At 45.1% G+C, this 12501-nt stretch overlaps 1 protein-coding gene across 2 annotated transcripts; it reads left to right on the top strand.

Annotated features, from left to right (window-relative positions):
- The first annotated feature begins 211 nt into the window (after positions 1 to 211).
- On the top strand, positions 212 to 12049 carry DLL4 (delta like canonical Notch ligand 4). Of its 2 annotated transcripts, XM_017813378.1 has the most exons (11): positions 213 to 1012; positions 1136 to 1399; positions 1804 to 1861; positions 2548 to 2817; positions 3517 to 3577; positions 3686 to 3816; positions 5256 to 5425; positions 6521 to 6740; positions 7189 to 7897; positions 8627 to 8735; positions 10184 to 12049. In XM_017813378.1, the coding sequence occupies exons 1-11, from the start codon at positions 959 to 961 to the stop codon at positions 10187 to 10189; spliced, it is 2052 nt and encodes a 683-aa protein (XP_017668867.1). In that variant the 5' UTR covers positions 213 to 958; the 3' UTR covers positions 10190 to 12049. The 2 variants fall into 2 exon arrangements, with proteins under 2 accessions (XP_017668861.1, XP_017668867.1); XM_017813372.1 differs by lacking the exon at positions 10184 to 12049 and having other exon boundaries at positions 212 to 1012; positions 8627 to 9856.
- The last annotated feature ends 452 nt before the right edge of the window (positions 12050 to 12501 follow it).

Here is a 12501-nt window from a genome sequence, read left to right as displayed (position 1 = left end):
GGGGGCGGCGGCGAGGCCGTGCCGGTGCCCGCCTGCCTGGCAAGCACCGTTTTACTTTTGCTTTCTAGTCGGGGCCAGCCCTCGGCGGGCAGGGCAGCTCCTGCCTGCCGGCCCGGCCGCGGCTGCAGGGAGCCGCGCCGCCCCGTCCCGCCGCCCCGAGGAACGGCCGGGGGAGGGGGACACGCGTGGAGATGGGGGCAACAAACAAACTAACTAACTAACTAACAAGCGTGGTTTTAAAACATTTCATTCTCTATTGTTCGGCCGCCGTAGAGGGCTGCCCTGTGGAGAGGCGTCTGATTTTCGAGGGAACTCTTTCTCCCAGTGTGAGCGCCGTAAATATCTCAACAGATGCTCGGCTTGTTCGTAATCAGCTCGGCTCCTCGGCGGGCAGCGCGGCAGCGGCGGCGGCGGCGGCGGCGGCAGCAGCAGGGTATTAATTCGGGATATGAGGGCTCTCCGCAACATTTGGTTCTTTTTTTCCAGAAGGGAAAGATGGAAAAGGGGAGGGATCGCCCGTGAGTCTGACTGACAGTTTACATAATGAGCTTGTGAGGATGCGAGGCAACTATATAAACAGCTCGAAGCCAAGCAAGTTTTCCATTTACTGAGCGCTGTTAGCACCGGTTAAAGGAGGAGCGGTTCCACACTAAGCACTCCCCTCCGCGTCTCTCACCAAACCCACCCGACTCTGGAGTTTATAAAGGCGACGACAGCGATCAGAGGTCGGCGGCTGGCTGCAGGATTAATTCCCAGAAGGGAACGGATCGACACCTGGATTTTATCTTCCGATTTCTGCTCGCGCTCGGGGAATATTTTGAAAAGCAGGTTGCTCCAGGAGAATCGCCGTGACGCCTCTCTTTTCTCCCTCGACCGAGAAAGCACTTGCTTGGACCATTTGAGGAATACAGAAGGAAAACTAAACCCACTAAGAACTGAAACCTCGAATAACACAAGGATGACAGCCTTGCGCATCTTTGGCTTGACGTTTCTGTTAACGATTTTGCAGCAGGTAATCGCACATCGAAAAAAAAAAAGGGTTCGCGAAATGTAAAGTGGGTGATGAAAGCAAGTTTGCATGGCAAAGCCGGGTAAGGTCTGATTTGGCTGTTTTGTGTGTCTCCCCTTTGTGCAGAGGGTGTCCGGCTCTGGCGTCTTCCAGCTGGAGCTGCACGAATTCGTGAATAGCCACGGGTCTCTGGCCAGCGGGAAGCCCTGCTCCCCCCACTGCAGGACCTTCTTTCGCGTTTGTTTGAAGCATTTTCAGGCAGTGGTCTCCCCGGGTTCCTGCACTTTCGGCAGCATCATCACCCCGGTTCTGGGAATAAACTCCTTCAGCATCAAGGATACAGAGAGATTTGACAGCCCCATTAAGCTGCCCTTTAACTTCACGTGGCCGGTGAGATTCTGCTTTAAACCCGATTGCGGTGGTGGGACAGGAGGGTGGCAAGAGCAGGCTAACCGCGGCGCGCTCATAACCTGTAATGTAAACAAACTACTTTCGCCTTTAGACTTACTTCCAGAACTTCCTTTAAAAAAAAAGGGGGGGGAAAATGAGCGATGAAAAAACTCATCCAGACCAGAAGCACTTGGGATAATCAATGTTATTAAGTGAAATAAGTGAAGTGGCTGGGGGGGTGGGGTGGGTTGAAGGTGGGGATGTGTATCCGTGGTCTAAAGGAGGGAAGCGTGTAGTCGTGGGGAGAGAGCACAAATGCGGGACCCCACAAATGCGGGGCAGGGCAGGGGTGGGGTGCGGGGGTGCGGTGGGGTGCGGGGCTGACGCTGGTTTCTTTCCCGCAGGGAACCTTCTCCCTGATCATCCAGGCCTGGCACGCGCCTGCCAACTACCTGCCGGAAGGTGAATATTGCCGCGCGCCGCCGGCAGGGGGAGCTCGCGCGGCGGGAGCGCCGCTGGGCCCCGTCCCGAGTGCCCGTCCACCCCCCCCATCCCGAAACGCCCCCCCCGGCTCAGCTGTTTATACTATAACTCCACGGCTGGCTTTATCCCACCATCAGGAGCCGGTCCCCCAACGATATCCATCAGGGGCCGCTTTGATTCTGCCCCAGCCTAATCTCCAACACAATTGCGTTTCCTCCGGTTTATTTTTGGCGTGGGAAAGCGAGGCAGGCTGCGGTGAGAAAGCCGGGAGCTTGCCAGCGAGCCCCGGCCGCCTTTTCCTGTATTTTACACCTTGCTCGAATTCCGCCCTTTGGAAAGGAATAATGGCTTTGGGATGTTTTTCTGAGCGGAGAGGAAAAGGATATTTCACAGCAGCCCTCGCTTTCACAGGCCCCTCGGCTGAGCCCCCTCGGCTGGGGTTTGCACACCCCGGTGCCCACCTTTTCGTACCCTTCCATGCATTCATAGCCACACGCGTGCCTTTGTATATGTATGTATGAATATATATATATATGTATATATATATATGTATATACACGTGCGAGCGGAGTACCCCGGGAGCGGCGGGGTGGTTCGGGGCGGTCTCCGCGGCGCGGGGCACTGCAGGCGGCCGCAGTCACTGACCCGCACCCGCTCTCCCGCAGGCTCCCGGCCGCCCCCGGAGGAGTGGCTCATCAGCCAGGTGTCGATCCAGCGGTCGCTGTCGGTGGGCGAGGACTGGTCGCAGGACGTGCACCAGGGCCCACTGACCCAGCTGCGCTACTCCTACCGCGTGGTCTGCAGCGAGAACTACTACGGCGAGAGCTGCTCCCGCCTCTGCAAGCGCCGCGACGACCGGTTCGGGCACTACGTGTGCGCGGCGGACGGCAGCCTGGCCTGCCTGCCCGGCTGGGCCGGCGAGTACTGCACCGACCGTGAGTACCCACCGCGGGGAGCGGGGCGGGACGGGCAGCACCGCGGGCGTCCGGCGGGGCTGGAAAGCTCACAGAGGCCTCCCATCTCCCGGGACATGTTTTCACGCCTACCTCTCCACTCCCTGCCTGGAGAGACAAAGTTGTGCGCTGAGGACTTTGCCCTCTTTGGCTGCAACCACCAAGTCTCTGCTGCACCTCTGCTAGCCTTAACAGCAAAGAGCGAGCTAGCAGGGAAGGCAGTCTTGGCTGATAGCCCTAAATAGCAGTATTCCAAGGTAAAAGGCTAGCAGCTTGCTCACACACATGCTTCCACCATTCCTGCTGCCAGAGTATATGAGGCAGGTGTTGTGGTGTAATAGCGGGAATCTTTACTCTGAGCTCAGGATCCCGTTGGGTTTACTCAGTCTTTCACTAGCACTAGCCAAAGCCGCCTTCTCTTGCTCCTTTTCTTGCAAGAGTTCATGTTTGTTGCATAAACAGAAAAACTAAAGGACAATTTGTCAAGTGTTGGCTCTCCTCGTTCACTTCCTCCTGCTCCAGAACTCCCCGTACCAAGAAGTTTTGAAACAAAGCTTTGAAAGTGCAAAACTGTTTTTTCAAAATGTTTCTTTAAAGCTGGCATTTATCCTTTAGAAGTGTGTTCTGCAGTGCCATGTGTATTTACTTAAACATTTATGCTTTTTTATGTTCTCTTTCCAGCCATCTGTCTGGCCGGATGTACTGAACAGAATGGATATTGCAACAAGCCTGGAGAGTGCATGTGAGTAGATGGCAATTGCAATGTGAACATCAGTTAAAATGTCTCCTTGCAATAGAAACTTAAACTCTTCTCCATGTCATTAATGTTTTAATTTGACTTTTCTTCTAGCTGCCGCCCTGGTTGGCAAGGCCGCTACTGTGATGAATGCATACCCCATATAGGCTGCCGTCACGGGACTTGTAAAACACAATGGCAGTGCATATGTGATGAAGGATGGGGTGGCCTCTTCTGTGATCAAGGTTAGTTCTGGAGGTTGCACTTACATATCTGGCCTGGGTACTCGTCAGTACTGTACTAAGGAATCTGACCCATTGGATCTAGAATTAAATTTCCACAAGGTACACGTTCATAGACATCATTTTGTGCCACTGCTGCCTCAGATACAATTCTTGTAGTTGTAGTAATTTTGTTAGAAAACAAGGAAACCTTTTTGGTAGGTGCAGTTTTTCTCTTGCAAAAGAAGTCTTTGCCTTGGAAAAATACCTAACAATCTGGATGAGTGTTGAACAGGCGAGTTTTCTGCCTGCTCAAGCTAAGTTTAACTTATTCCCTGTACAACTGTAAAAATTTACTAAACAGTTTCTAGCAGCAGTAAACACCATCATTTGGGCCTTCCTTATTTTGCATACAAGGAAGTTAACTCATGTGATAAGTCTGGAGCATGAGAGAAAAATCATATAAGCAAGAATGAAAAGTACAGGTTCCATTTTAAGGTACACCAGACCACTTCCACCTATTCAACCCACTGAATCACTGAACCATAGCCAGCTGAGCAGTCATGTCCTCAAGGCCATATATGCACTGCTGGCACTGAGATCATTAAGTGCTCAAAGCAGGCTAAGTGTTTTCAGGACAGTTATAGGATTAAGATGGCAAAGTCTGAATTAAGCAGGAAAAGTAAAGTTGCAGATTTTTTTTCTGCTTGTAGTTATTTATTAACCAGTTGTCTTCCAATTACTCTATGGTATTTATAGAGATAATAAAGTTTTTCTACTTATGTCCTATGAACTTTTGTGCTTAACCTCTGTCTCAAATTTAAAGGAGGAAAAAAAAAAAGAAAACTGTCGAGCTTGGCAGGGCATTTGACAGTTTAATGTACTAACATCCATAAAAGGAAAATATGATAAATAAACAATAAAAGTTTTCTAGTGTTTGTTTAAATCTCCAAGCCAAAACATCTTTTTTTTTTCCTCTGTGCCTCTCCAGAATGTGCATCAGCGCACAGACCTTTTAAAGGTGGGGCTCACTGTTTTAGTATGCGACATGTTATACACAAATTATCTATAGTGCTGTGGCATATCTTCCAGAGAACACACACTTATGAAGTAACTTTTCCAATTTGGCACCTAAATCCCATTGCAGCTAATGGTTTTAAGTCCACAAAAGAGAGAGGGTATAGCAAAGCACTAGGAAAGTTTAATTTTTGCCAGCTCTCTCAAAATTCAGAGCTCATGTATTACAGTGATGGATATGGAGAAATATCTAAAATCACTGATAATCTGAGACATCTGATTATTACTGATAATAACCTGGATAATAATCTCCAGTATTCCTGCTGATAGCAAAATGATATGCTTTATTGGAAATTGTGTCTTTTTTGTTGACTACGGTGTGGTTTTTTTGTGTATCTTTTCTCAGCTGTCAAAGCTATGTTCTCTAACTCCTGGTATCTTTGCAGATCTGAACTACTGCACTCACCACAGACCATGCAAAAACGGAGCAACTTGCATGAACACTGGCCAGGGCAGCTACACCTGTGCATGCAAGCCCGGCTTCACTGGTGTTGACTGTGAACATGAGATCAGCGAGTGTGACAGCAATCCCTGTAGGAATGGCGGTAGTTGCACGGTAGGGGCATTTTAAATGTAAAGTCTTTATGTGAAGCAAACCCCAGTATACCTTTTCAGAAATGGTTCTGTAACAACATAATGGGAATTTGATAGGACACAGGTTCATTACTGACGCTCACGACTATCATACTGAACCCTTTCCGAGAGGTGTCACGGGAGGAAGTCTGTTACAGGAGGAGATGTATCATCTAGATTAGAACTAGTCAACTGATCCTTAGGTTTCTGTGGCAGCCATTATGAGAACTTGGCAAGATCCAAGGTTGGTGAGAGAGCAGATCTGTTAAAAATAAGCTTCTCAAACCGCAGTTCATAGAGAAATGCACTAACTCTGTATGTTAGTAGCAAATAAAAGAAAACTTCTGCTTTTTGCTATGGGAGGGTAGTGTCAGACAATATGGGGGCAAGCACCTGAAACTTTCTGTGAAATAGGATCCCGCACTTTTAGATTCCTGCGGCTTAGTGTTTCAGCATGTTTTCGGACCCAGTCAATGATAGATTCTTTACCAATGATGGAATGGTAAAGACTGATTGATTATAGATATCAAATGTAATCTGTTGCATGTTTAGATTAAAGCTAATGGCACAAGACCCCACCTCCCTTCTCCCAAGGCCTTGGACATACAGTACTTGAATGAAGAAACAGTTATGATCTAAGTGGTGGGACTTACCCAAGCCAAAGCAACTTAAACCTCTGTAAAATAAAAAAGGGCTCTCAGGCTGAGGATGAATGGCCTGATGACAGCTGTGTATGTCAACAACACATACCATTCTGCTCTAGGAGGACCTCAGGGATCCCATTAGACAGTAGTGGTGTTAGCAGTGTTTTTGTCTAGCTGCCTGTAGGCTCCCTACAACTACATCTGCTCTGCGTGTGTAGCTGCATGATTACTCCTGTACGCTGAGTACAGATGATTCACAGCTCCAACCCTCACAGTCCAGCCTGCAGTTGTTTACTTTCCAAATGTCACTTTTGCCACATCAGGCTGTGCATGAGAAGGGACTGAACAGCACTTGCTGCCAACCAAAAATGAGCATGCAAGCAGCTATCATTTGGTGTCATTAAATAACAGTGGCGTAACATTGTGTTTTACAGGATATGGAGAATGGTTATCGCTGCCTGTGCCCCCCTGGCTACTATGGCACCCACTGTGAGCACAGCGCTTTGACATGTATAGATTCTCCGTGCTTTAATGGTGGCACATGCTTGGAAAAAGAACAAGGGGCCAGCTACAGTTGCGTTTGCCCTTTCGGCTTCACAGGGTCAAATTGTGAAAAAAAAGTAGACAGGTGCACAAGCAACCCCTGTGCAAATGGTGAGTCTTTTTATCAAAAAATCTTACGTCCTTGACTCATTTGTGCTTTTCAGTGCAGAAGTGATAGAAATCCAATCTGACCTCTACTCTTCCTCTAGTACATTAGTCCCTCTCCCCCACTGTATTCCACATTTACCCTAATTTTAGTCTCTTGCTGGTTGGGGGGGTGGAGGCTTTCACTGGCATTTTCTATGCAACAAAACAATGCACAAGGTTTATCATGTGATAGGGAAGAGGGCAGAACTAAATTATTACATATTTAGAAGGGACATAATTTTAAGGCATCATGATACAATTAGAGAAAATAGAATGGACTTTTAGATGTGCAGTTGTTTTATAAAATAACTTCCCTCTTCTTGAGGTAGTATAAAATGCTGACCAAGAAGAGGTTTAGATTTCCAAATGAAGTCCATTGCAGACTAATTTTTATTTTCTGTTTTTTCCTCAGATGGTAGTTGCTTTTACCTTGGGCAGATTCGTGTGTGTCGTTGTCGGGCTGGTTTCTCTGGTCAGAAATGTGAGATAAACATCAATGATTGTGCCAGAAACCCATGTTCCAATGGGGGAACTTGTCATGACCTGATCAACGATTACACCTGCACATGTTTGCCAGGCTACAGTGGCAGGAACTGTGACATCAAAACCAGAGATGAATGTGCTTCTGGGCCGTGTGAGAATGGAGGCACATGCTACAGTGGACTTTATAGTGCCAACTTTGTCTGCTACTGTCCTTCTGGCTTCATGGGCAACCGCTGCGAATTGCCAGTTTATTCAGTGCCCGTTACACTTCCTCCTAAACCAGTCCCCTGGATTGCTATATCTATGGGGGTGGGTCTGGTGGCTTTGCTCATACTGTTCTGCATGATAGCAATGGTCATCAGGCAGATGAGGATGCACCCAGAGCAGGAGTTGGAGACAATGAACAACCTTTCTGACTTCCAGAAGGACAATCTCATTCCAGCTTCCCAGCTCAAAAACACCAATAAAAATAAAGACCTTGAAGTGGACTGTGGGCTGGAGAAATCAAACTACAAACCCAAGAATCATAAACTGGACTACAACCTGGTAAAAGACCTGACGAGTAGAGGGACACCGGAAGATAAATATTACAAAAGTGAAAAGTGTTTAGGAGAGAAGTCTCCTCTCCGACTACACAGGTGAGAATACAGTCTTTCTTCTACTCTTTCTTAAAGCCGCTCCTCTTCATACCAGTGTAGGAGCAAATGAGAATAGGGGGAAAGAGAAACCCCAAGCAGATGATACACAAAACAAAACAGAGTAAAACCAGGAGTCTTCATACTGGATTATGACAGCCAAGGGATATCCTTAGCTGTCACTTAAATGGAGTGTTTGTGCAAGGTGCTGCTAGTATGGGTACTGTAAATGGACCGGGAGTGGCTAGGTCAGTGGTGAAATTAAGAAGTGTCTTTCCTTCCTCAATAGATCTTGGAAGAAGAACAGTTAAGGCATATAGTGATTAAAAATAAGAAGGCAAGATGATCTGCTTACCAAGAAGAGTGATAGAGTTAAAATAATAACTCCTTTTCAAAAGGAGAAAAGGGCTAGTATTCACTGGCTTATCAGTCTTCTGATTCATGTACTGAAGTTCTTATCTAGGATCTGCATGTGGCTGTTACCCTGAGGGCTCTGAGGAACTCTGTTATGTTGGACATGGCAGAAGCATAGGAAGACAGTAACTGTTCCTTACTTCCATGTCTCTAGTATAATGTCCTGACAGCATACAGAAAGTGTGAAACTTGATCCTCTGCACTTCCCTCCCACACCTTCATGGCTATCTCATTCCACCACTCCATATTCATGGTAGATTTTGAGAGTCAGGCTTGTTACTAGTCAGCTAACATTGTTTTCTCTCTGCCCTGCCTTAGTGAAAAACCAGAATGCAGGATATCGGCGATATGCTCTCCAAGGGATTCAATGTACCAGTCTGTCTTTGTGATAACAGAAGAAAGGAATGAGTGCATCATAGCCACAGAGGTAAGTAAGTACAGAAGTGGACAGGCATAAATTTACAAAGTAAAGGGGTAAATTATTCTCTAGTATTGTATCTGAGAAAGTTACTCTATTTCCAGGGATCATGATGTTCCCAACATTCACATCTCATCTTCTGTGGCCCACACAGAGCATACATAAGGGAAAATAAAGAAATTAGCATTTCTGATTTTACTGAACCAGAGATTTTGAGCTTAGATAAATCAGTGGTAGATGAAAACACAGAACATCAGCCCATAAAAATTCAGCACATTGTACGATTGGTTCTTCTTAAGTAGGTGGTCAGAAAAAATGAAAATAATAATCGTTCTTAGGCCCACTGATGTAAAGCCATGCTTTTTCTTGTAACTGCAATGGAAAATCTGTGGTCTGTGGAAACAGGCAAAGATATAGATTTCCAGCAGAAGATGGAAGGTAGCTGAATGTATTAGTGGATAGGCATAACAGCCATTTAGGAAGTCTGTAATGATGTAATTTCAATCTCTCAGTATTTAAGCTCCAGCTAAATATTCTCTAACAGAAGTTAATGCTGTTATTGATAAACACATCTAGATCTTTATGTTATATTAAAACGTTGGATGCACAAAAAGAAGTAAGGGCTAACACTGAACTTTCAAGACTTTAAGAAGCTAGTAAGGAACCAACTAGTTCCTGAAGAATTAAAGACCCTTTGGAAAAAGTCTCAATGGAAGTTAATGACGATTTGGCATTTACCAATACCTGCTTTCTTCAGTGTAGCCTTCTTTGGAACTAGTTTCAGACCATAGGAAAGAGAAGCTTGCTGTGCCATACAGCAGTGATCTGTGAAGTCAGATCTGCAGGATTCTGTCTCCCTTTCCAGTGTGGATATCAGATTTCCCCTTGAAAGGAAGCTGGAACACAAGTCAACCGACAATATTAAAAGTTTAAGACTAAGTGAAAGTATTTTCAAAGATACAAATGACAGCTAGATGCTTCATTCCCATTAATTGACCTAAATACTATATCTTCCTTTAAAGATCTTTCTGACTGAAGCCAGGCTCCTAAATTTACGTCAGGCATCTCCAGAAAGCGTTTTTATTTTCAGAGGGACAGCCTCTGAAACTTCTCTCCACATCTTTCAGGCTTAACGCTTCTAAACACAAGCTATTTAACTATACCATGTACTTTTTACAGAGCCCTAATATCAAGCACCCATATATGTAAGCATTCTTCCCCTCGGTCCAGGTAGAGAGGTCACTCATCAGACAGATGACTATTTTTTTTTTTGTGCTGGTGATTCTTTGTCTCTGGACCCAGCTGAAACCACTGATCACTGAGAGTTAAACTTCAGTAATGTCTGATTTAAACTGCTTTGGTTTGACATACAAGAATTACAGTGTATTAGTTCTGTACTACTCTGTATGCTGTGATTCCTTCTCATTCATTCCTGGTGTTATTTTATATCCTGATAGGTATAAGACTGAAGATGGGTCCATTTGCACCTCAGATTTGGTAATGCCAGTAGATGGATGTTCCTGCTGCATTGTTTACAATTCAGAACTGGATTGGACTGTTTTTAATTACATGCAACTTGCTGCTCTCAGGCGGAGGATGGAACTGGGTGAACTGGACAGACTGTGAATTTCCTGAAAGATGCAATACACCTTTTTGTTCTTACTGCCCTTGTTTGAAATTTGATACCAGAAATCTCATTGGCTTTAGAAAAGGGGAGGCAGAGGGAAGAGAGAGGTTAAAGAAGTTGGTGTTTTAAAAGATGCTGAGGCCATTTCCTCATGGACAGACCCCTGGCTTTCCAGAACTCTGATTATGGGAGGTGCTGGTAGATGAGGAGGCACATAACAGTCACAGATGTTGCCATGGAAGGTGCGAAGCAAGACATATTGCTATGCAGATAATGGATACAATATAAACGAAGTCTCCATTTTTTTCTGGGTATAAAAGTGCCTAAAATGTGTCAAGAGAATCTAACAAACTCAAACAGACACTTGACTGCTCTTCCTGCAGTTACCTGAACAGTACTGGGCAGGAGTGGCTGATACTTTCTGCTACACTTCTATTTGCATCTCCTCTCTCCGACTGCATGTACTGGAGACTGTGTAAGAAGCAAGAGGAGGAAGAAAAGAAGAATGCTGAATTTACATGTCATCTCATTTGGTGATGCTTTGGAGAACTGATTGACCCAAGCCACTCTGTGGGACATGATTTTTGTGAAGTTGTGATAAGGAATGTGTACTGCCTCTTCCTCATTGATGAGGAGGAGACGTGATCCTAGCTCTATATAAAGCCTTACAAATGCGTTTAAAATCAATCAGCTCCTAGAACCTTTATGTGCTGAGCTGTCTCAGCTGTTTTCATGCCCTTTGCACTACCAGTGATTGTGAATAGACATTACTTCTCTTCTTCTCCTTCCTCGTTCTCTCCCCCTCTGCCTTATTTTGACACGAATTTGGGGGTTTATGTTGTGTTTCTGAATTAGGTGCCACATTTTACTGCAAATAGTCTCAGAATCGCAGCTGTTACTTTCTGAAGAAGCAGCAGCAGTGTGACACAACCCACCCACCCCCCCATTTCTCCATCTGGTTGCAAAACTCCAACTCCTGTCCTTTGTCCCAGTTCTAAATGCCCAGTAGCGAAGCACCCACTGAGATGCCCTCTGCCAAGACAGGTGGAGATTAGAGTCAGAAGGTTCTAGGCTCATCCTGTTTCTCTCATACCCACCCACTGCTACATGGAAAAGGGGAAGCCTGTCCCTGGAAACCAGAGGTGTGCAGAAGCTCTTTTCTTATATACATATTTACCACAATACTACCGGACACTCCAGTGGAAAGTGCTGTGACACTAGTGAACGAGACCATGGCATGGGGCAGAATGAGGAGGGAGAAACACCATCTCTTCAAAGAAACCTGGACTGTGCTATCTCTCAGACAGTGATATTCCTGCCCTTGTGAAGCCTGTTGTTGGACTAGCCCATCTACTCCCTTGAACTGTGCAGACAAGACCCCTTCATATTGTCCACTACTGACCTTCTGCTCTGACCACGTAGGACCACTTTGAAGATGACCTTCAGAAATCAATAATATGGGTTTTAGTTTGTCTGTTTGTAGTTTATTTTGAAGACTAGTATTTCAGTAATTTAAAGAAAATCAGAAGCACTGAACTTTCTACGTTTTATAACATTATTTTGTATATAATGTATATTTATAATCAAAACAGAAGTGTAAATATGTTTATTACTTCTCATGTAATGTTTTTAATGTGATGACAAAGTTTGAATTTTATTTTTTTTTTCAAGCAATGAAAATACTTTCCTGCTACTACAAAGTTTATTGTGGTTTGTCCTTTTACACCTGTTATTCCGTGACAGCCAAAGTTAGTGAGGTCCCCCAGAAGTAAGCTCTCTTGCTTGCTCCCTGCACTCAGGCCTACATTTACATTTTGCACACCAGCTGATGTCAGCTGCTTTTTATAAAATGGTTATGCTGTTAACTAATGTCAGCAAAGTTGTTCATCTGAGTGGCATTCATCTGACATTTTGAAATGTTATACATATTTATATTGTGATAGATAACATTTAAATTACATATATACATATATATTCTCTTGCTATAGCGTGGGACTGAACTGTCAGGAAAGTTATTTTTATTAATGCTTCACTCTTCCTATCTCATGACAACTCATGGCATGGAAGATACAGATTTAATACCATTTCGAAGTGGCTTAATAAATGTGCTGGCTTGGGGTTCCCTTACAGAACAAAATACAATCACTA

The sequence above is a fragment of the Lepidothrix coronata genome, unplaced genomic scaffold (assembly GCF_001604755.1).
Source record: "Lepidothrix coronata isolate B3197 unplaced genomic scaffold, Lepidothrix_coronata-1.0 Scaffold1, whole genome shotgun sequence".
Classification (NCBI taxonomy): domain Eukaryota; kingdom Metazoa; phylum Chordata; class Aves; order Passeriformes; family Pipridae; genus Lepidothrix; species Lepidothrix coronata.
Note: the sequence above shows the minus strand (reverse complement) of the source record. Positions and strands in the feature narration are given on the sequence as shown.

What these genes read in the sequence shown, in the direction of transcription:
- DLL4 (XM_017813372.1), top strand. Translation starts at nt 959, where the DNA reads ATGACAGCCTTGCGCATCTTTGGCTTGACGTTTCTGTTAACGATTTTG. An exon ending in TGTTAACGATTTTGCAGCAG is followed by an intron (nt 1,013 to 1,135) that starts GTAATCGCACAT and finishes CCCTTTGTGCAG; the next exon opens with AGGGTGTCCGGCTCTGGCGT. An exon ending in AAGCAACCCCTGTGCAAATG is followed by an intron (nt 6,741 to 7,188) that starts GTGAGTCTTTTT and finishes TTTTTTCCTCAG; the next exon opens with ATGGTAGTTGCTTTTACCTT.